The following is a 22,733-nucleotide window of genomic DNA, read 5'->3' as shown; positions in this document are numbered from 1 at the left end:
AAGTGGGAGGAGAAGGGGCATAACGGTTAATGATACTATAATGGTGGCTCCCATGTCTGCTGCTTTGGGTCATACTTAAGACAAACAAGGATTCAACAAACATGGTTTCAAAACCAGTCGAACTTATAACAACAGCCCAGCAGAACATCACTTAAACCATTTACGACTGCGTGGATCCAGTGATTTTGTCTCAGTAGACATCGGAGCGCTAACTCATGCATCGGCTGAGTAGACTTTGGTCCCGGCGTGGACGGCCCCGGGAGCATCGACACCATCGATGTAACTCCTGTACTTTTTCTGTGCAGTGAAAAATGTTCATTGTTTTACACCGGCTTGCAGCAGATAGGGTAATTCATCATCATTATCATTGTTGTCGTGCATGTACAGCTACTGTACATTGTGCATGTGCTGTTCAGTATACTTTTTTTTCTTAAGGTACAATAATGTTTATAAGCATTTGAACAGCTGTTAAAACCTGTGGTGGTGAGAATGAAAGATATATATGGTTTAATCAAACAAATTTGCATTCAAATGCATTTTGGATACACTGGTTGTATTAAAGCAAAATTATAATGGATCACGGCACCTTTCTTACCGAAACGCATCTGACGCATGGCATCTAAGTTCGCAGATAAACAATACTTGTTCCTTTCGTTGAAAGGTGAGTCTATCACACACACACATATATATATAGGGTTGGCGCTACACTGTGGTGGTGGGGGTTGTTTATAGCCCTGTCAGAAATCTGTGTAGCCCAGCTTGAGCTCCTCCAGCATTTGATTTGATATTCTAAAATATATTGATAAATTATTTTCTCAGGCCCGCTATGAATCGGTCTAGCCCGCCTTTAGTGCAGGGAGAGAAAAAATCCTGGAGTCATCCGTGTTCATGTCTATGTCTGACATATGTTTGGGGGTTGCATTCGAGGACAAAACACGGAAGCGTTTGCCTATGCAGAGCTGCCACCTTTTACGGATTGTCCATTTTTTATAGGGGAAAAGGATAAGCGCTTCAGAAAATGGATTGATGGATGGTTGGAAGAACATCCTGAGTTGTGCTGTTCAACATGTGTATGACGGGAGATTTTGGGATTAAAGTACCGTATTTTCTGCAAGAAAAGACGCACTGGATTATGAGGCGCACCTTCAGTGAATGGCTATTTTGTAAAAATTTTTTCATACATTAGACGCTTCGCACTAAAAGGCGCAATCTACAATGCCTCCACTAGATGGTGCTACGCTCCTTCCATTCAACTCGAGAGGCGTCCGTTCAACTTGAGAGGCGTTCATGACCGCCTCTAAAAAATGTAAATGAACTATTACTGTACTTAAATGAAACTACGAAAAGTGAAAATAATGCATCAAAATAAATTTGATAGCCGCCCCCCTACAGAATTTATTTTGTGATTTCCTCGCTTGATTTTCTTCATGGTTTCATTGACGTAAGAATTAATTTACATTTTTCGGAGGCGGCCATGAACGACTCTCGAGTGGAACGGAAGAGAAGGCACGGAGACGGACAAAGACGTACCAGTACCTGTATTTGTTGAGCCTGTGAAAACCATTCAGAAAAGTCTGCGTTTAAAAAAATAATAAAACCACAACCACAGCTCTCATTTTTTTCAACAAACTCAGGTGTGTCTTTGTCCGTCTCCTTCCCTTCTTTTATTCCGGTCAACTCAAGAGGCGTTCATGACCGCCTCCGAAAAACCCATTGGGATTTCCTTTATCGTAGCTCCAAGAGTACAATCACATAAGATAAAATAAGAAAACCTTTCATAGTCTCACAATGGAGAAATTCCCACTTCACAGTAGCAAAGTTATGAGAGGAAGAAGTAGAAGAACAAAATAAATTCTCTCGCGGTGCCATCTTGAAGTCAAAATAACACAAGAAGATGTCAGTCATAGTTATTTATTCCTTTGTTGTGTATTCACAAATGATGAAATCACAAAATAATTTCTGTAGGGGGGCGGCTATCAAATTTATTTTGTGATATCCTCGCTTGCTTTTCAGTTTTGATGGATTATTTTCAATTTTTGTAGTTTCATTGAAGTAATCGTTAGTTTACGTTTTTTCGGAGGCGGTTTTGAACGTCTCTCGAGTCGAACGGAAGAAGACACGGAGACAGACAAAGACGTACCGGGACCTGTATTTGGTGAGACTGTTTTAAAAAAATAACACCACAGCTCTCCTTTTTTCGGAGCTGCAACACAAACTTATTTAATAAAGCAGTGACACAGTTCACTGAACCAACAGCAAGTTATAACATTGGAATCATGTCTCCAGGAAGGAGCCATCTTGGAGTCGACGTATTACCGTAATGACCATACAAAAGACGCACCGGATTTTAAGGCGTCGGTGAGCTTTTAAGAAAATTGAAGACTTTTTGGTGCGCCCAATAGTGCAGAAAATACGGTAAATCAAGTATCTCAAGCTAAAGGTTGATGCTGGGTTGTCGTCAACGCATATGTAAATGACGTTTTCAAAAAAAAAAGTATTTTGTCGATAAAGCATAATAAAAGCGCACTTCACTACCATCGTGATAAATCAATCAATCCATCAAACTTTATTTATATATCACTTTTCATAAAATCGGATGTTAGATTTTTTGGGGACTCCACAACATGTTTTTTTTTTTTAGCAAATGTACAATTAGTAATCCATTCAAATAGATTCGGGATTCAGTGGTTAAATGGTTAACGAACAGCAATCGCAGACTTGAGGTACGAGTCTATCTCCTAAAGACGATATATCACAATATCTATGACAACAATGATGTGGCGCATCATTCAATAGTAACAAGTAGTAAGTGAAGACACAGTCAACGACGTGCTGTCACATCCATTCCGAAAATGGTGCCTTGCTTTCAAATTAACCAGGGGAATTGTGGGCGTACTGTTTTGGCAAATAGACACAAAGATGGGCACACCGGATATTTTTCAATATTGCTATGTTTCCCCATCAATACCTAGAAATGGGCCATTGGAGGTACACTTTAAAATGTATGGGGATCATACTTTGTGGGTTAAAGTATTAATACAGGTCACAGGTGTCAAACTCAAGCCAGATCCAGCCCACCACATCATTTTATGTGGCCCGTCAAAGCAATTTTAAAAGCATTTGGATATCTCAAGTATTTTTTTTTTGTTACCAATCCCTCTTTTAAAATAAATGTAATAACATTTGAACAAAAATGGCCCCTGATTGCAAAAGTATAGTTAGTCATCATCTTCCTGTGTTAATGAAACATGAGGCAATTGGTGTTCACAGTTAAAACGGCCCCCTGAAGGAAACCCTAATGACGAAGTGGCCCATGACAAAAATAAATTTGACGCTCCTGATCATTTCAGTTTTCGGGAACCAACCATTTGCCATTCGCGGTCGGCTCTGTCCCAAATCCCCGGTGAATAGAGGGGGTCCACTGTATATGTATTTTACCTGCTTCACTGCAGTTTCCATATTTTTAATGCAGTCTATACTTCTGTATGGCAGTATAAACATCTCTTAACAACCATATACTGTATATCAATAACGGCTGCGAAGAGTGATGTCAAGTCACATCAATTCATAATGCAATCTGTCCACCATGGTAATTGAAGAAATCAATATTGCTGCTGATTATATACATGTATTGGAAATTGTAATAGGTATCAGCGAATCAACCGCAGGCACCCATAAAGATTTTCCTCTTTTTTTTCTTCTTTACCATGTTATTTGACAGTCAGGAAAACACATGGCTGTGTTCACAGTGTTAATATGTTGCCACCCTCTCTCATACTCCGCTGAATGCTGTGACCTGGATGTCCGTTTTGACCAGACCTCAGGTTTGATGCCATGTATTCAGGCATGGAAACGCTCTGTGGAAGGGTTCTAACCACAGGGCTGCTGTGCAATCTTTCACTGGTGAGGTTCGTAGTGTTATGTGATTGGTATAATGTCAAACAGTCATTTTCCAGGATGAGGTCACCGTCATCATCTTCTTCTTCATCGCTGTCACCCTCTACGATGCTGTTACTGAAACATATGACATTTCAAACACATCATTAACAGAACTATGCAGCATACACAAAATGGAGTTAAAATGAGCACAAAATACAGAACAAGAATTATAATAGCAGTCACCCACAATACAGGCCACGAGCCTCCTTTTGTCACTGCATACTTGATTGTGTATTATCCCATTGCCCCCCCCCCCCCCACTCCCCCAGCGGGGGCACATTTCTACAAACCCAATACTGTACCAATTAGGTCGGGGGTCGTAAAAACAGAATACAATGATTTACAAATCATGTTCAACCAATATTTAATTCAATACACTACAAAGACAAGATATTTCATCTTCAAACTGATAAACTTCAGTGTTTTTAGCAAATAATCATTAGAATTAGTACTTGTTGGGACAAGTGGCAAAAAAAAAAAAAAAAAAGAGTGTTAAGGAATGCTCATCAAACACCTGCTTGGAACAGGCTAACTGGGAACAGGTGAATGCCATGACTGGGCATAAAAGGACCTTCCCTGAATTGCTCAGTCATTCACAAGCAAAGTTGGGGTAAGGTTCACCTCTTTAAGAACTGCATGAGAAAATAGTCGACCAGTATCAGGACAATGCTCCTCAATGTAGAATTGTAGGAAATTAGGGATTTCATCATCTATGGTCCATAATAACATCAAAATGTTGAACGAATCTGGAGAAATCACTGCATGTAAGCGGCAAGGCCGAAAACCAACATTGAATGCCCGTGACCTTCAATTCCTCAGGCGGCGTTGCATCAAAAACTGACATCCATGTGTCAAGGATATCACCACACGGCCTCAGCAACAGTTTTGAAAAACAATGTCAGTAAATACACTGAGGCAAAGTGGAAAAGTGGTCCGTGGTCTGACAAGTCCACATTTCAAATTGCGTTTAAAAATTATGGACATTATGCAGCCAAGCAACGTCTTCTTCATAGACACCTCTGCGTATTTCATAAAAATAATGCCAAACCACAGTCTGCACATGTTACAACATCATAACATGTTGTAAAGAGTGTGGGCACCAGAATGGCCTGCCTGCAGTCCAAACCTGTCTCCCATTAAAAATGTGTGGCGCATTATGAAGCGTAATGTATGACAATGGCGAACCCAGAATGTTCGACAGGTGAAGCCATATAGCAAGCACGAATGGGAAACAATTCCCACGAAATCAGGTTTCCCACTGATTTAACAATCAGTGTCCTCAGTTGACAAACATTGATTGAATATTGTTAAAAGAAAAGGTGATGTAACACAGTGGTAAGCATGAGCCTGTGCCAGCTTTTTTGGAACGTGTTGCAGCCATAAAATTCAAAGTCAGTGAGTGTTGGCTAAAAATGATAGTGTATCAGTTTGAACATTAAATATGCTGTCGTTGTAGTGTATTCAATTAAATGTAGGTTGAAAATGATTTGCAAATCATTATATTCTGATTTTATTTAGGTTGAACACAACATCCCAACTAGATTGGAATTTAGTTTGTAGTTGTATTCAGAATAATACCAATAGTTAAAAACAGTCAATAAAACTATATTGCAAAATTATATGTATTATATCATACATTTTTAAGAAAATGTTGAATTACTTTGAGTTGTTTGGCTTCAACAAAACAGGTGGAAGGGCAAAATTCATTTCACCAATCTATCGACAAGTTTGAACCAGAATGAAAAGTCTGAACAGTTGTCATTGTCAGAGTTGGCAGATTGGTACTGAGCAGCAGTATCACATCCATCTGTCTCCCGGATCAAAAAACTGGGAATAGATTGCTGTAGCACACAACATGCCTCATTCATCAGCATGGAAGGAGAACAGCTTTTTCCACATTGAAACTAAAATATCACTGCTCATGTGAGGAAGGCGACCTCAAGTGGACAACAACGGTACTTGCGTCTTCACATACACGGTATTAACATTTTTTTGCTTACCATCAAGTACTGTTTACGCTGATGGAGAAAATCGGTGAGATCAATTCGCGGACCTCAGCGATGACCATCTGCAGGCCACAGCGGTGAAAGGCAAGAAGCAGCAGTCGACCCAATTAAAATTAATTAATTATAAATTCATATTTTGCGGCACAAACGCTTCAAGCAATTGTTGCAGTCAAACAATTTCTGTAACTTTCAGTGAGATTTCTGTAGCGGTCGACAGATATTTTGCATGATTCATATTATTGACATGAGCGCAAAGAGCAAGTCTCAAATGTGGCTCTCCAGTCTGCATGTTTCAGCTCCTTCCACGGATGTTTCGTACGAACTATGTCAGTAACCACAGTATACCACTTCAGAAGAGTATTTCAGTATGTTTTGTTTTTAGCCATTCTTGGGTGATTTCGCGACACTTTTTGAGGTTATATTCTGTTGAAGCACCCATCACCTGCAGCTGAGACCAAGATTTCCACTGCTGGAAATCACGGTTCTCACCACAATATGCTGTGGAACAAAATATTAAGTTGGGTCATTCCTTTCTTGGCAAGTTGTATTTAGTTTATATTCATTTTTTTCCAATAAATCTGTGGGCCACAGGCCCGGTGGTCGAGTGGTCAGTGCGTCGACCTTACAGTGCAGAGGTGCAGGGTTTGATTCCAGGCTCCTTCCAGTGTGGAGTTCGCATGTTCTTCCCGTGTCTGTGTGCGTTTTCTCTGGGCACTCCGGTTTCCTCCCACTTTCCAAAACCATGCATGGTGATTTATTGGGCCCTCCGAATTGTCCCAAGGTGTGAGTTTTTTGTCTATGTGTGCAATTTGAGTGAATATTATGATTTTTCTTCAGTTAATTCAATCATATAAAGTGGCTCAATAGGCTTTCCACTTGATATCTGGGAATCACAGCTGCTTCTAGCAACTGTTAATTTATACTATTGAGTGTTTTTCCATTCTGTAAGTTATGAATGGGGTCTTACTGACACATTGTCATCAACTTTAAAACATTCACAAGCAAGGATGGGGTCAGGTTCACCCCTTTGGGAACAAATGCGTAAGCAAATACTTCAAACACTACTTTAAAAAAAACGTTTAACATACAATTCCCGGCAATTTAGGGAGTTCATCATCCTCAGTCCATAATATCATCAAAAGATTCAGAGAATCTGGAGGCCTATTTGCATGTACCGTAAGCAGCAAGGCTGAATACCAACATTGAATGCATGTGACCTTCGATCCATCAGGCAGCACTGCATGAAAAAGAAAAATGGCATCACTTTGGAAAAAGAGTGCCACACATGGGCTCAACAACACTTCAGAAAACCATTGTCAATTAACAGAATTCATCGCTACACAGACAAGTGCAAGCTCAAACTCTCATGCCAAGTGAAAGCCATATCTCCAAAACAACCAAAAACTATCAAATAATCAAGGTTATCCGTTTGAACTGAATATCGTAGCGGGTGAAAAGGATTTGCAAACATTGTATTGACATTGTATTCTGTTTTACCCATTGTCCCAACCTCATTGGGGCTGGGGTTTATAAATGTGGACAAGCACCAATCCTGATTCTGTATATTAACGCATGACATGTCAAACCTTGCTGTGATAGGTGTGCTGTGAGAGGCAGGACTCGTCGAATCATGAGACAGAGCGGAGCCTGTCGATCCATTTGAGCCAAAAGAACCAGAATTTCCTGTTGTTTTACTCCCTCGATGAATGACATTGTTCCTCTGGTTTGCTGGTTTCACTGTCACTATAAGATTGTGGCTGTTGGCCACCATCATGTCTGTCACCTGAAATGATATAGGGGGGAGGGGGGGGGCGTTTGCAAGGTCTCAAATTAAAGTTACAAAGAAGTATACTCATATGACTGTTGCTGAACAGGTTTGGCATTTTTCGGAATGCGCGTTACTCTTTCCACTGTGATTTTATGATAATCGTATCGAATTATTGATTAAAGTACCTGACCCTGTGTACTGCTCACATTGCTCCTCCCACCAATCTATCTTTTCCTTTAGTTGAGTCTAGTTTTTAGTGCAGCATGCTCACTCACAACTGGGTGGCAGCGGACGGACTGCGCCTGTTGTGGCTTTTTGACTTCTCCAGTGCCTTCAATCCCATCTCACCTTGTTGGTCCTGTTTTCTGTTTTGGACTCCTGTGTCTACTACTACTGACCTGCATGAAAAATGTGGTATTTTCAAAACATAATAATAAACACGAATCAAGACACGAGGAATGTCCTATCTGGCCGCAACATTCTCTGGTCGCTATGGTAACATTTAAACGTGCCTTCAAAATAATATACGCCGCAAATAAAAAGTGCATGAAAAATACGACTCTCCATCGCCGCTTATTATGCAGAGTAGGCTTGGTGCGTGTGAATCTCCCGTTGAGATAAAGCCATATTTGAAATAGGACTCCTGATAGTGTCCATTAAATGTAGCCTTCTCTTTCTTGAAAGTCATAGGCTTCTCTTCTGTCTCCTGGCTGGGCCTTTTCTCCTTCCCGAAAAGACTTTTCAAAGACAGTTTTTTATTCATTTTGCTAGCTCCTGGGTTTCGTTTCCTATCTCGTGACTGAGAAGCGCACATTCACCTGCGTCAAGAGTGACATACTGTAGACCAGGGGGGCACATTACGTTGATCGCGATCGACCAGTAGATCAAGGACTTGTCCCAAGTCGATCCGAGGGGTGTAGAGGAGGGAAAAAAAACATTTGTGTCTCTGCATGTTAGTAATATATTTTTTGTGTTAATGCACACTGCACCCTAATCATTCTACCAGTCTCGCTTTCACAAAAAGCATTTTAAAAACCTAAAATAAAGCATGTAATCTTTAACCTACGATGACGTGTGACTGCATCACCGGATGTTGTTAGCTCTCAGCAGTTGCAGCTTGTGATCAGAGTTGTTGCGCTATATCTTTTATCGTTAGCATTATTTTCATTCAGAGTTTGTTTTGTACAATTCAAAGAACAGGAATCCGGAGGGCTGAGAGAAACATTTTAAAACTGTATGCTTGAGCTACGATCGTTAACAGGCTGCCTAAGTGCGTCGCATGCCTCAGTGTCAGGCTATTGCTCATCACCGCGGCCCGGCGGTTGGGGGCCCCTGTCCTAGATCACACATTACTTATCGGAAAGGCCACAGCCAGTGCGCTCGAGGTGCACCCTGTTGCATAATGATGTCAGTGATGTTAGAGTAGCACAAGGGCATCTCCCTTTCTGTTCGCCTAACACCTAGGATTTTGAAGAAAACTGTACCATGTCACCTGATGACTCTGTGGTGATGTCATGTATTAAGGATGGACAGGAACAGGGATCATCTGTGTCAACATTAGCAAACTCAGAAGCCAGTTGTGGACAGAGACCAAGGACCACCACTTGGGCCTTCACTATAATGGGAAGGTTACTGACATGGTGCAGTGTTCCAAATGTACAGTCAGTCAGTCTTTAAGTCTGTCTGTCAAGTCAAGTCAATATTTTTGCAGCCCTTAGTCACAAGAGTCCCGGTTAGTCAATCCCAAAATCTCCGAAGCAGCAACTCTAAGGAGGTGGTGCACCTCAGATCTTGTCCCAGTCGGTCGGTGCAAAATCCGTGTAACAATGTCTGTCTGTCTGTCCCATCCATCTATCTGACAATCTATCCATCTGTTTAACGATCACTGCTTTAATGATAAGGTGGCTTAGAAAAAGGGTTGAGTAAGGCTATGTTCTCACTGCAGCTGAATTCAGATTTTTTAAAAGTGTTATTTATTTATTTATTCCCATATCGATCTGATTTCTTTCATGCAGCGTGAATAGTTTAATTCAGATTTTTTTTCTGTTGTGTCTGCAATATGAACATTTGTACACATCCGATCAAAGTTTCTGTGAGGAGCTGGGCAATATTTTGCTGGGCAAAGATGAATCTGGATAAAACCTCTATCTATGGCAGTGGGCATTCTTGAATGTTGGTTTGAGGAGCCACAATAGATGTTAATTAGAAAAGCAAATTGTACTCTGAAGAAAGAGTGTGTAGTTGGCCAATTGCTAGATTAGGATTCGCAACTACTATCTAACACCAATTGATGTTAGTTTGCTTGCAGTTTTTGCTGTTGTTGTGCAGAACTATTGATAGTATTGACGAGGTATGTTAATGGCTTCATACATGCCAGGTACTTCTGGGACTGATTGATGTTGACTAGTCTTTGTTGGCCAGGACATCTACTTCCAGATTGGCCATCATATCAGACTTAGCAGTCAGCATTAAAGCTGATAACATTAAACTGTGTCCTTTTGGAATTTGGATGATCTTAAGAGAGTTTTTTTTTTTTTGTGATGAATCTTTCATACTGTCGCAGAGATGAAAATGAATCCATTTACTCGTGCATTGCTTGGATTGATTGTGAAGACCAGTGATTCTCAAAGGGTGGTACAGGGCTCCCTCAGGTGGTACACAAAATTATCATTGAATATTGTCACACTTGCAATGTTTATTCATCAATTCTGTCATTGTCTGTGAGATCCTAAAGACAACCAACCGAGTGTGATTTGTGACTGGCTGGGCAATCGAATAGGTGGAGAGAGAATGTGTGTTCATGAAATCACGTTTGTGAGAAATAAATTACAATTCTTGTTTAATCTTGTTTTAGCATGGGTACGCTTGACACTAATCATTAGTTTTGTTGATATCTTAGCACTTGTCCTGGTTCCTTCATCTTTTCTGAGGAAACTATATTAACAGCCGTGGTTACTGTGGGAGCTCCAAAAAATGTGATGTAGTGAAGCCACGATAAATGAAATGCGATATAGCAAGGGATCACTGTGAACCACTCATCAACACATGTGGCCAAGGCATGAGTACAAGAGACAAAATCCAAAAAGAAAAAGGCTGGATGGTATCTGAATAATTTTGTGTTATGAAACGTAATTACCTGGTCTAATGATTTTCCGGTAACATCAATCCCATTGACTTCTAGAATTTCATCGTTAACGCCCAAGAGCCCGGTGCTCTCTGCAAGACCACCACGCACAAGGCGGGATATGAACACTCCTGGAACCTATGGTAGGGAAATGCATAAAGTAAATAAAACAGTAAGAATACGAATGTACAGTATAAATCAATCTCCATCTGTGAATAACATCCAAAGTGCACGTCCACAGCTCAAGACCGAATCCCGCTGAGAGGCGAAGGTTTGTGAGTGCTGGCAAAGACAGCAAATGCGTGTTAACGTCGGGGTTTGTTCAAGCTCACAAACGTTCGCCAAACAATCTCCAGATGTCCGCCAACCATTTGAATGGATTTTTCTTGTTCGCAATGAAATCTTGAACACGATCAAAATTCCCTTGTGACAAGAAATATCCACGCAAACGTGATTTTGTGAACATTTGCAACCTTGAACGAACCCTAATGAGAACACAACATTTGCTGCCTTGGCAAACACTCGCAAACATTCACCCCTCGGGGGGATACAGGCTTAAGCCATTGGAGGGTTAAGTTAAGAAGCACCCAACAATGTCTTCAAATGTTGGCCATATTGGAATATGTTATTAATATTCATTCATTCATTCATCTTCCGAACCGCTTTATCCTCACTAGGGTCGCGGGGGTTCTGGAGCCTATCCCAGCTGTCTCTGGGCAGTAGGCGGGGGACACCCCGAATTGGTTGCCAGCCAATCGCAGGGCACACAGAGACAAACAAGCATGCACGCCCACAATCACACCTAGGGACAATTTAGAGCGGTGGTCCTCAACTAGAAATGCTGTAGGTCCACTTTTTTTTTTAATAAGACCAAGGTCCGATCCCATGCACGGCGGTCATGGGGAGCAGGGCCATATGCCCATTTAGTATGGTAAAGCCAAGCTTATACAAATCAACACTCCTCACACCAACCAATAATGGGGTGCATGAAAATAACAATTATTCACTTTGCCAGTACACAGCAAATAATGAGAGGTATTGTGTTGAGGCACAGGAACTCTTTTATTTTGTTAAGATGTGCCTGCTTAATAATAGAAATAGCCCTTTTAGGGAAATAAGACATTTTTACTTTAACTTTGTTAAACAGTAGTTGTCTTTTTTTCCCTTAATTTAACAAAAACAAAACAAAATACTAATTTTACCAAAATAAATACTAAACATGAAAACAAAAATATCCTTTTCATTTGTACAATTCCCCTTTTCACATCCCCTCTGAAATCACTGAAAAATATATCAGAAGAGGAGTTCAGAAACATTTTAAATACAAGTTCAATCAGCCTGCCATGCATGTTTTTGGAATGTGGGAGGGAACACCCGGAGAAAACCCACGCAGGCCCGGGGAGAACATGCAAACTCCACACAGGGAGGCCGGAGCTGGAATTGAACCCGGTACCTCTGCACGGCGAAGTCGACATGCTAACCACTGGACTACCGGGCCACCCCGTTATTAATATGTTCGTATAAAATGATGAGTCCTACCTTTTCAACACCATAAGGTGTAACTCGCATACTGGCGCCATCTCGGATGTAGAAGCCCAGGGGTTTATGGGTACCGTGCTTGTGGAGCCGTACACGGCGATGTGTCTCAGGTAGGATATCCACGTCAATAATTGATGAAATTTGACGGAAGTTCTGTGGTCGGCCAATGAGGAGACCCATTTTGCTCTTTGAGTGGGTAGACAATGAGGCAGGGGTACGGAGTCCTGTCAAACCCAGGCCTTTTTTCCGCCTCTGGAGGGAGTTAGTTGCAAAAACTACAGGTTCATCCTCTTTATTAAGACAGAACAAGATGGGGGGGAGTGGGGAGAAAAGTTATTAGCATTTAAAATTATGTTCATGGTGGCAATTGACTCATGGTTAAAAAAAAAAAGACAAACATGCTGTTCCTATTTTAGAACAGGGGTGTCAAACTGATGGGGAATTGACAAACACAATGTTATCATGTTTAAAAGTTTCATTTTGTTACATGCTTGATTGACCTCGAACGCATGTGTTCATACAGCTTGTACACAATGGAGCACAGAGAATCAGGGGTCAATTTGAAGCCTGTTAACGGACAACTTGGAAAGGAAGATTTAATTTCGGGCGAAAGGGAGTACTCGGTACGCTCCATCATGAGAAAAGGTCACCAAGCCAGGTTACAGATGTTTCAGTTTGTGGAAAGGCCACTCATTAAAATGTCTATGTATCTGTTGATCTATGGATGTTGCTGCGTGTACCAGGGGAATGCCTTGGCCTTCAGGGGTCCACTGAGGGGCGACCCATTGGGGCCGTCCAGCGGAGTGGTATGTAAATGAAGAAGGGAGTGTTTTTCTGATATATCACTTGTAATTTGCATACACGATCAATAAAAAGCCGGCAGAGGCTGCAGAGGTTGGGTGTCAGTTGAGAAGTGCACACAGAGCGGCTTCATAGAAAACTGCGCCTCCTGCCGGCAGTGAAAGTCGATCTGTTCCCGCGTCGAGCCTCTGTTCAACTGTCCGAGCGAACATCTCTGACACAAACTCATTTTTGTCACGGGACAGCTTTTAGTTGCAGTCTCCCCTGGAGAGCCGTTATGACTGAAACCATATAAAGAAGTCAAGACTAACGGTTTATTCATCTATTGTAAGTTACTGAAATGAGGGGTTTGGTAAAATGCTTACAGTATCACTCTTATTTATTACAAATGAGAATTGGAAATTTTGGTTGAGATTTTAGCAAGCATCATGCAAGTTGTCATCTTTGATTTGCTTTCGCAGGCCACATAAAATGATGTGGCGGTCCAGATCTGGCCCCCGGGCCTTGAGTTTGACATAAATGTTCTAGAATGACTTGTAATAATTGAGGGAATGTAAATATTAGATACAGCTCATTATAATGCATTGGACTGTAGTTTCACACCACAGAAAAATTATACCCACAACAATGACCATATTGTTAAATGAATACCTCCCTGCCAAACCTATTTTTATGTCTCATTGCACTATTTTCTGCCTTCATATTTCGTTTTTGAAAATATATAATAATAATATAATAATATAACATTTGGACAAGATATACACTTGTCAGATACAATGTTATTTAAAAACAATTAGTGTGTGCCGTACTGCACTGAACAATTTTGGTAAATTGACCACAGTTATTTTAAGCATAAAAAGTTTTCGGTCAAATGATTTTTTTTCCCTTTAATCCCTGCAATTACATTACTAAAATGTACTTAAATGTTCTCAATCATATTTTTTTTAATGGTCCCAAACAAGGGTTCGTATTGCTCGCTAAACTATGATGTTAGCTTACCTGTAAAGACGAATCAAGTTAGACTTTGTCGTTGTTGTGTATTCATTCAGTGAAATGCAAACCATGCCTTTTGCCATCCTATCTTTACCAACGTCATTGACAAAATAATCCATAAATTCAAATACATGATCATTGGAGTTAATTTTATGCTGGTGTTGAGGTCATCACTTAACACTGACAAGTGACACTGACTGGGTTGCTAGGTTGTCGTGAATGAAAGAAAATCCCTCTTTTTTTCTTTTTGCTCATGCTTTCCTTCCTAAAAAGACAAACTGTCTTAAGATGCAGATTTCATCCTATAAATTTGATGCAGTTCAACTGTAAGTCAATTCGGGTCACTTAGATACCAAGTCCCAAGTCAAGCCATTCCAAATTATTACTAAACAAGTTGCAAGTCGTAAAAATAGCAACTCGAGTCAACTCATATGCCTCAAGTACCCCATCTCTGGATCTCATTCGATTGTAAGAGTGGTCAGACTGTTGTTGATTGTATTGGCAGTGTTTTTAAACTCACTGAGCGAACAAGCCAGCCAGGAACATGCGAGGAGCTTTGAAAACAGTAGGCAGGTTGGTTTGGTTCGGCTAAACTGGTATTATTTTTAGCGCCACGTCAGAATGGGTTGCCGTCTTTATTGGAATTTGAAGAAAAAAAAACACATCAGTGAAATGCTCCATATGAAATGAATTCAGTGGAAAAAAAAGGACCAATTGATAACTCAAGTAAAGTACCTCTTTTACTGCCTACGCTGCTCTTCTCAGGAATAATGTAACATCTTCGCTATTCAGATGGAATTTTTAGTGCAAGTGAAAAACTTGTCAGCCAATCAGAGAAGAGTCATAGAAACCAAAGGGTCATGTTGAATTTAAAAAACAACTTTAATTAACACTTAATTTGATGATATTTTTTATGTATTTTCACAACCATAAGGCATACTTAAAAGTACTTAAAAGTTTTACTTTTTTTTCCAAAATGGACGGGGTGCCCTATAATGCCGGGCGCCTTACATTTTTTCCAAAATGGACGGTGCGGCTTATATGACCGGACCTTTTAATGCCGGGCGCCTTAAGTGTGCACCGAGTTCCAAAATCTGAAAATGTTGAGTGACATTGATGAGCATGCTGCTTGACTGGCTGGGAGCATTTCCTACCAACACGCTGCTTATATAAAAGAAAGGCAGATGTGACTGAGGACAGGATGCGGATGTTAAAGGGGGACAGGTGCGTGTGAAAGAGGACCCTGAAGGCACACCCCCAGTAAGTGTATATGGTATTGCATTGCGCAAAACAATACTGGTTTGGCTAAGGACCCCTGAAAAAGGCACCGATGAAGAGACATGCTTATGAAGCACAGTTTAAACTGCAAGCTATCAGTTACGTCGAGGAACATGGGAATCAAGCAACTGCCAGAAAATTCAAGATCAACGAATGCATAGTTCGCAAGCAGGAAGATGACAATGATGAGAGAGAACCTGGCGTGTTTGATGGAGAACTTGCCCAGCGTACATTTGGGAGAGAGAAGATGAGGACTTGTGGATTTGTAGATGAGGATTGAGCCAAAGAAAAGTAACGTGAGTACATTGTTAAATACTTCAATACAAGTAAAAGTACAAGCAAACTTACTTTTGCTCCCGCTGCATGCTAGCGTATGTTTTAGCGTTCATGCATGCTACCGGGGCAGCGAGAGAGAGCGAGACAGCAGTATTGGTACTCGCTAATGGCAGAGAATGAATAAAATATTAAGTAGTCGAACTCAGTCTGAAAAAATGGTATCGCTTCATCTCTTCAAGAGTATTCCTTTTACAATAGTTGATTTCACTCCATGGTTTAGGAAGGATTTTTTTCCATACATACATCTCTCATTGACAGCCTCCATGAAATTTCAACTGTCATTTAAAAAAAGTTTCAATCTACAGAATGTGATTACTACCCCATCCTTACCTTTCTTGGTGATGATAATGCGGAGCAAGGGATTTGCTGATGAAACAGCTTTGTGAAAGTTATCATCATTGTTGATTGGAAGAAGGTCTCCATGGTCATCTGCGTATCCCAGTAACATGTCTACTTCTGGGATGTGATGGAGGGTCTGGAGGAGGCTATAGAACTCTTGGAAGCCACCCGGGCAGTTCCTCTTAAAAGCAAAGCGACGGTATTCTGCATCAAACTGCAAACAAGACATTGAACAGTAAGAAATGCTATTTTAAACAATTGAAATGCATGCATGGCAGATTGAACCCATGTATTATTAAGATTATGAATTATAAGAAAAAAAACTTTATTAGTCTCGCAATGGATTATAATGTAATATTTACTTTTCCATCCATTTTCTAATCCTGATCACATTCGTGGCCATTACCTGAGGACAATTTAGAGCAGTGGTTCTTAACCTAATCAGAGGTACCGAACCCAACCAGTTCATGTGCACGTTCACCGAACTCTTCATTCGTGAAAAAAAAAAAATGATTTTTTACAAATTCAAGACATTAAAAAAACACATTGATTTAAAACAGAAAAAAGTAAATGAAAATTACATGGACTATATATTTTTTTTTATTGTATGACGTATGATCACGACAGTCACAAGGTGACCACTGAGCGAACTAAATTTACTGCAGCACTGATTGGACAAGCAACGTAATGTGATCATCTGCAGCCAGCGATGGCCAAGCAGGCGTGTCATAACTAATTGTTATGTTGAGTCGGGTGTGTCTTAACCTCCATGACAGAGGCTCCGTCGAAACCCTGAGACCGATTCACCAAACCCCTGGGGTTGGATCAAACCCAGATTGAGAGCCACTGATTTCGTGAATCAACTTAACATGGCCCTTTTACTAGGCTACCAGCTAGCTACTACTAACTACTACGACTAACATCTACAACTTAGTATTCGTGTGTGTGTGTGTATATATACAGTATATATATTCATTCATTCATTTTCCGAACCGCTTGATCCTCACTAGGGTCGCCGGGGGTGCTGGAGCCAATCCCAGCTGTCTCCGGGCAGTAGGCGGGGGACACCCTGAACCGGTTGCCAGCCAATCGCAGGGCACACAGAGACGAACAACCATGCGCACTCACACTCACACCTAGGGACAATTTAGCGTGTTCAATCAGCCTGCTATGCATGTTTTTGGAACGTGGGAGGAAACCGGAGTACCCGGAGAAAACCCACGCAGGCCCGGGGAGAACATGCAAACTCCACACAGGGAGGCCGGAGCTGGAATTGAACCCGGTACCTCTGCACTGTGAAGTCGACGTGCTAACCACTCGACTACCGGGCCGCCCACAGTATGTATATATATATATATAAATATATATATATACAAGGGTGACCCAAAAAAAACGGGCCCTAACTCTAATTAGGCCCCGTTTCTTAGTGTTTTGTCCGAATGAAATGAAACTTTGGCCATAACTAGTTTATTATATTCAAAACATCACATCATAACACTTGGGTCTTTGGCCTTTTTTTCTCCGTTCTAGAGCATATGTTCTAGATGGCCTCCATTTAGCTCCGTGCATTTCTTGAGGCGCAGCACGAAGTTGTCCATGACGTTCTTACAGACTGAATTGGTAATGGCTCTCATCTCCTCCCTGATGGCTTTCTTGAGTTCCGTGATGGTTCTGGGTTTCCCTGCGGAGACTCTGTCCTTAAGATAGCCCCAACGGGGCTCACGTTGACAACTTCCACGTGGTGACCCTTGGTAATCTACAAATCTGTAGAGCGAATGTCAACAATCAGAGACAGGAACCCCCTCCGGGGTGGTAAAAGGATAAACCCTCGGCCCTGGAGAGCCGTGAGAAGAACCGGCCCAGAGCATGTGCCCTTATCAGGGCATGCAAATCCATCTGTTGCATGGGCCGGAGTGACAATAATGCAGCTAAATGTGGAAGGCTTTACTAAAGCAAAATGTGCAATCATAGAACACCTTATGGAAAAGCACAATGCAACAGCAGTCCTCCTGCAAGAAACCCACTCACTGGATCATTCCAAACTCAAGATCTCTGGTTAGAACCTCGCTGCTTGCACTAACAGCAGCATACATGGAATAGCCACTTTTGTGAAGAACTCTGCCACCTGGAACTCGATCAACTCATCGCAAAGTGACAATGAAGTGGAATGGACGGCAACGGAAATTGAAGGCACCACCGTAGTCAATGTGTACAAACCACCAAGCACAAAACTGCAAGGCAATTCCATCCCTGCCTTTGCCTCACCTTGCATATATAGCGGAGATTTCAATTCCCATAGCACCACATGGGGCTATCAAACCACTAATCCAGATGGTGAAACACTTGAAAGCTGGGCCTCAGCCGCTGGCTTGTAACTGCTCTATGATCCAAAACAACTGGACAGCTTCCACTCCAGAAGATGGAACACAACAACTAACCCGGACTTGGCTTTTGTCGACATTAATGGACCCATTCCAGGGCGGTTGATCCTCAGTCCGTTTCCCAAGTCACAGCATAGACCATCACTCATACTCCCGGCTAATCCAATCAGGCCAATACCAAGCAAAGCTGTGAAGAGATAGAACTTTCGAAAAGCCAACTGGCCTAAATTCAGGCTCTTAGTTGATAACAGGATCTGCCACCTACCAGACTCAACATCAGCAGACCTGAATACGTCTTATATGTCGTTCTGTAAAGCCCTATACAAAGCCGCATAAAGAACAATCCCACGCGGTTACCGTCACCAACTCATACCAACATGGGACGAGGAGTGTGACAGCCACTACAAAGACTTCCTGTCTGCCGCAACCAGTGAAGAAGCAACCAAGACTTCCACCGATCTAGTGCAATGCCTCGACGCGAAGCGTAAGAAACGTTGGGAAGACACGGTCCAAAGCATAGACTTCACTCACTCCAGCAGAGTAGCTTGGAAGACCTTCAATCGCCTCACAGGACGCAGCTTTCAACCCAAACGCTGCCCTGTCACTGCCAACTCGATTGCACATCAGCTATTAGCTAATGGAAAGTATAAAGAGGCTGACAAAGTCCATGACCTCCGAGTGAAACAAGAATGCACCAGATTATGGAATGCTCCAAGCGTTGATGGCTTCCTCTCAGCTCCCTTTTCCACCAAAGAGCTAACCTCTGTCATCAAACAGATCAAGACTGGCAAAGCTCAAGGCCCTGATAATATTCCACCTGAGTTCTTGAAATACTGTGGCCCAAAATGCATGAACTGGCTATGCAAATACCTCTAGGCCTGTATGAAGCACCAGTCTATACCTAAGATCTGGCGGAAAGCTACTGTGGTTTCCCTGCTGAAACCACATAAACCTCCCGATGACCCAAGGAGCTACCGCTCTATCTCACTGCTATGTGTTCCGTATAAGATCCTAGAACGACTTCTCCTGACCAGACTTGACTCAGTGGTTGACCCCCAGCTGCCTAAAGAACAAGCTGGCTTCCGACATGGACACTGTACCACCCAGCAAATAATCAAGCTGACCAGTTATATTGAAGATAGCTTCGAGAAGGGAAACAAGGCTGGAGTTATCTTGGTTGACCTAACTGCGGCATATGACACTGTATGGGATCAAGGACTGATACTGAAGCTTCTCCAGATGATTCCGGACAAGCAAATGGTACGCTTCTTGAGCAATATTCTGGCAAACCGAAGCTTTGTGCTAAAGACCAGCGATGGACAACGCAGTCGACCCCGCCGCTTGAGAAATGGAGTACCACAGGGATCATGCCTCTCGCCTATGCCTTTTAACATCTATATCAGCGATATGCCCAAAACCAAGTCTCATCAATATGGATATGCTGACGATCTTGCACTATGCTACTCCCACAAAAGCTGGCGCATGGTGGAAAAATCACTAACTGCTGATATGGCACTGATATCGGAATACCTGAGAACGTGGAGACTTAAATTGAGCTTGGCAAAGACTACCACCACACCTTTCCACCTAAACAACATGGAATCCAAGCGCCAACTCTCTGTCTACCTGAATGGGACTCCACTCCCACATAACCCATCCCCCACGTATCTAGGAGTGAAGCTCGACCGACAGCTCACATATAAACAGCACATAGATGCTCTTCGTGCCAAAGTAACAACTCGAAACAATCTGCTGAGACGCCGAGCTGGCTCGTCCTGGGGTGCAAGCACTCACACACTCCGTATAAGTGCTCTTGCGCTTGCTTACAGCACAGCTGAATATGCAACACCAGTGTGGTGCCGAAGTACCCATTCAAAGAAGATCGATGTTGCCCTCAACGACACCATGAGGATAATCACCGGATGTCTGTGTCCCACCCCCACGGAGTTCCTACCAGTATTGGCAGGCACTGCCCCACCCAGCTTACGTAGAGAAAAAGCTACCCACTGCCTTGCTCAACATGCTGTGCTGGACAAAAACCATGCCCTAAACCAGTTGATCGCCGAGGTACAACCTGGAAAGCGCCAAAGGCTAAAATCTCGCCATCCTTTTCCTCATCATGCTGCAGAACTTCATGATTCCAACTTTAACATCCTGGAAGCGTGGAGAAGTCGTTGGGATAAAACTGCAAGACCCAACCAGTTCATGGTCCAACCTAACACCAAACCCCCACCTGGCTCAACGCTACCCCGGAAAGTCTGGGTACGACTCAACCATCTAAGAACTTGGGTAGGCCGTTTCAATGACAACATGTTCCGATGGGGTCTCGTCGAATCACCATTCTGCGACTGTGGACCAGAACTCCAAACTGCAGAACACCTCATCTACTATTGTCCCATTCATCGACCACCAGATGGCAACTTGAACCTCACAGCACCTAATGAATCCACTGTCCAATGGCTGCAACGTCTGGACATTTAACATCGCAAAGCTGCCCTCATACGAGAGAGAGAGAGAGAGAGAGAGATAGCCCCAACGAAAAAAATCTGGGGGGCTTAGGTCCGGGCTATGGGGTGCCCACTCAAAATCAGTCTTGAGACTGATCACTCGGCCTCCGAAGTTCTCTTTCAGCCAATCTCGGGACAGGTTTGAGGTGTGAGAACTTGCTCCGTCCCAGTTCTGAATTCTGCTTTTGGATGGAGCCTTTTCACATTCGAACTGATGCATGAAACTGTCCTGTTTTTTTTTAAACGAGCCTGTCTTGTAGTAAAATTTAACACAGTGTATTCTTTGTCCCAGCTCCCACTGGGGTCTTGGTGTACTCACAGTCGTTGATTCTGCCATGTCCTGTAAAATAAGGGCAATCGGTGAATAAATAAAGGAGATATCACATAAAGTGTACACGGGGCCCGTTTTTTTTTTGGGGTCACCATTGTATATATACTGTGTGTGTGTGTGTGTATATATATATATATATACACACACACACACACACACACACACACACACACACACACACACACACACACACACAGCGGCTGGATAGCTCAGTTGGTAAGGCATCGGTTTGGCATACGGGAGACGCTGGTTCGAATCCCGCTTGGGGCAAAAAATGAGCACATAACACCATCCAGTGTGGGTCCTTGGGCAAGATCCTTCACGTTAATGCCTACCTCATACAATGATGAGAGACAGTAAAATGAATGACATGACGTCAGACGTCGCCCGGCCAAACAAGGTCTGCGTCAGGTGCTGGGGAACCAGAGCACCTTGATGAAAAATGGGCTACTGGAACAAAGCGGAGATGGGCGAGCTGCGATAACAGGGCTCTGTTGGAATGCTACGACTCAAGCAACCCTAGTCAGAGGGGTTACATGAAGAGAATGTGGGCTGAATGGTTACTTCGAAACCCACAGTCACGGTTGACCATGAAACAACCAATAGCTCATTGTTCCAACATCCACAAACGGCAATTGCTATAACAACATGAGATTGATGAGATCCCATGGTGAAGGCTGCCAGATCAGAGGAGTAGGTTACACCAGAGATTGGGAGGCCAGCCCCAATGAATGAAATGCTGAGTGAGGCAGCAACTGACCTGAAAGCTAAGATCATGGTGAGAATGAAGGTTGGGCAACCTAAAAACCGATAACAATGACTATGTGAAGTACCACCGGAAAGTCTCATGGAAACCATGAATGCAGCACTGAGGGCTCATTGAAACCAATGAGCTGATATACGCTTCAGCATCAGTGATCCTAGAGATGCTTGTCTATAAGAGCAACCATGGGAGCCATGAGATACGTTATCCACCATGGAAAAGACGGTTGGAGGCCAAGATCAAGGCAGTTCGGAAAGATGCGAGTCAATTGACGGAGGCCCAGAGAGGTGTGATGAAAAGACAGATACCCGAGAGGTACATCCAGATGACCATACCTGAAGTACTTGAAACTGTCAAACAAAGGCACCAAGCCTTGTCCAGTCCCCTAAATAGATACACGAAAGAGAATGAGGCCAGACGAATAAACAGGCTGTTCGCAACACAACCTGCGAAGGTGTACGCTCAGTGGCAGGGTTCGAACAGCAGAGCAGACCCACCAAGACTGGAAACTGAAAGGTACTGGAAAGGGAGAAGGAGGTGGCACATAACAGCAGTGCACAATGGCTGGTGACTCTGAGAGAGGAGCACAGCCACCTCCCAGAACAGAAACCAATGACCATATCAGTGG

At 42.6% G+C, this 22,733-nt stretch overlaps 1 protein-coding gene across 2 annotated transcripts in view; it reads right to left on the bottom strand.

Annotated features, from left to right (window-relative positions):
• Nucleotides 1-2,540: 2,540 nt before the first annotated feature.
• The window catches only part of pard6a (par-6 family cell polarity regulator alpha), a 31,066-nt gene continuing 10,873 nt past the window's right edge, over nt 2,541-22,733 (bottom strand). The window contains exons 2-7 of one of the 2 annotated variants that reach the window (XM_086108206.1): nt 16,115-16,337; nt 15,646-15,702; nt 12,377-12,666; nt 10,850-10,975; nt 7,532-7,728; nt 2,541-4,014 (exon numbers count right to left, since the gene is read on the bottom strand). In XM_086108206.1, the coding sequence (XP_085964332.1) occupies nt 3,744-4,014; nt 7,532-7,728; nt 10,850-10,975; nt 12,377-12,666; nt 15,646-15,702; nt 16,115-16,337 (1,164 nt within the window). In that variant the 3' untranslated portion in view covers nt 2,541-3,743. The remainder of the gene's footprint in view (nt 4,015-7,531; nt 7,729-10,849; nt 10,976-12,376; nt 12,667-15,645; nt 15,703-16,114; nt 16,338-22,733) is intronic. The other variant, XM_086108207.1, reaches the window with a different exon arrangement.

Source organism: Hippocampus guttulatus, chromosome 4, assembly GCF_054856545.1.
Source record: "Hippocampus guttulatus isolate MCC_2025c chromosome 4, RoL_Hgut_1.0, whole genome shotgun sequence".
NCBI classification, from domain to species: Eukaryota; Metazoa; Chordata; class Actinopteri; order Syngnathiformes; family Syngnathidae; genus Hippocampus; species Hippocampus guttulatus.
Note: the sequence above shows the minus strand (reverse complement) of the source record. Positions and strands in the feature narration are given on the sequence as shown.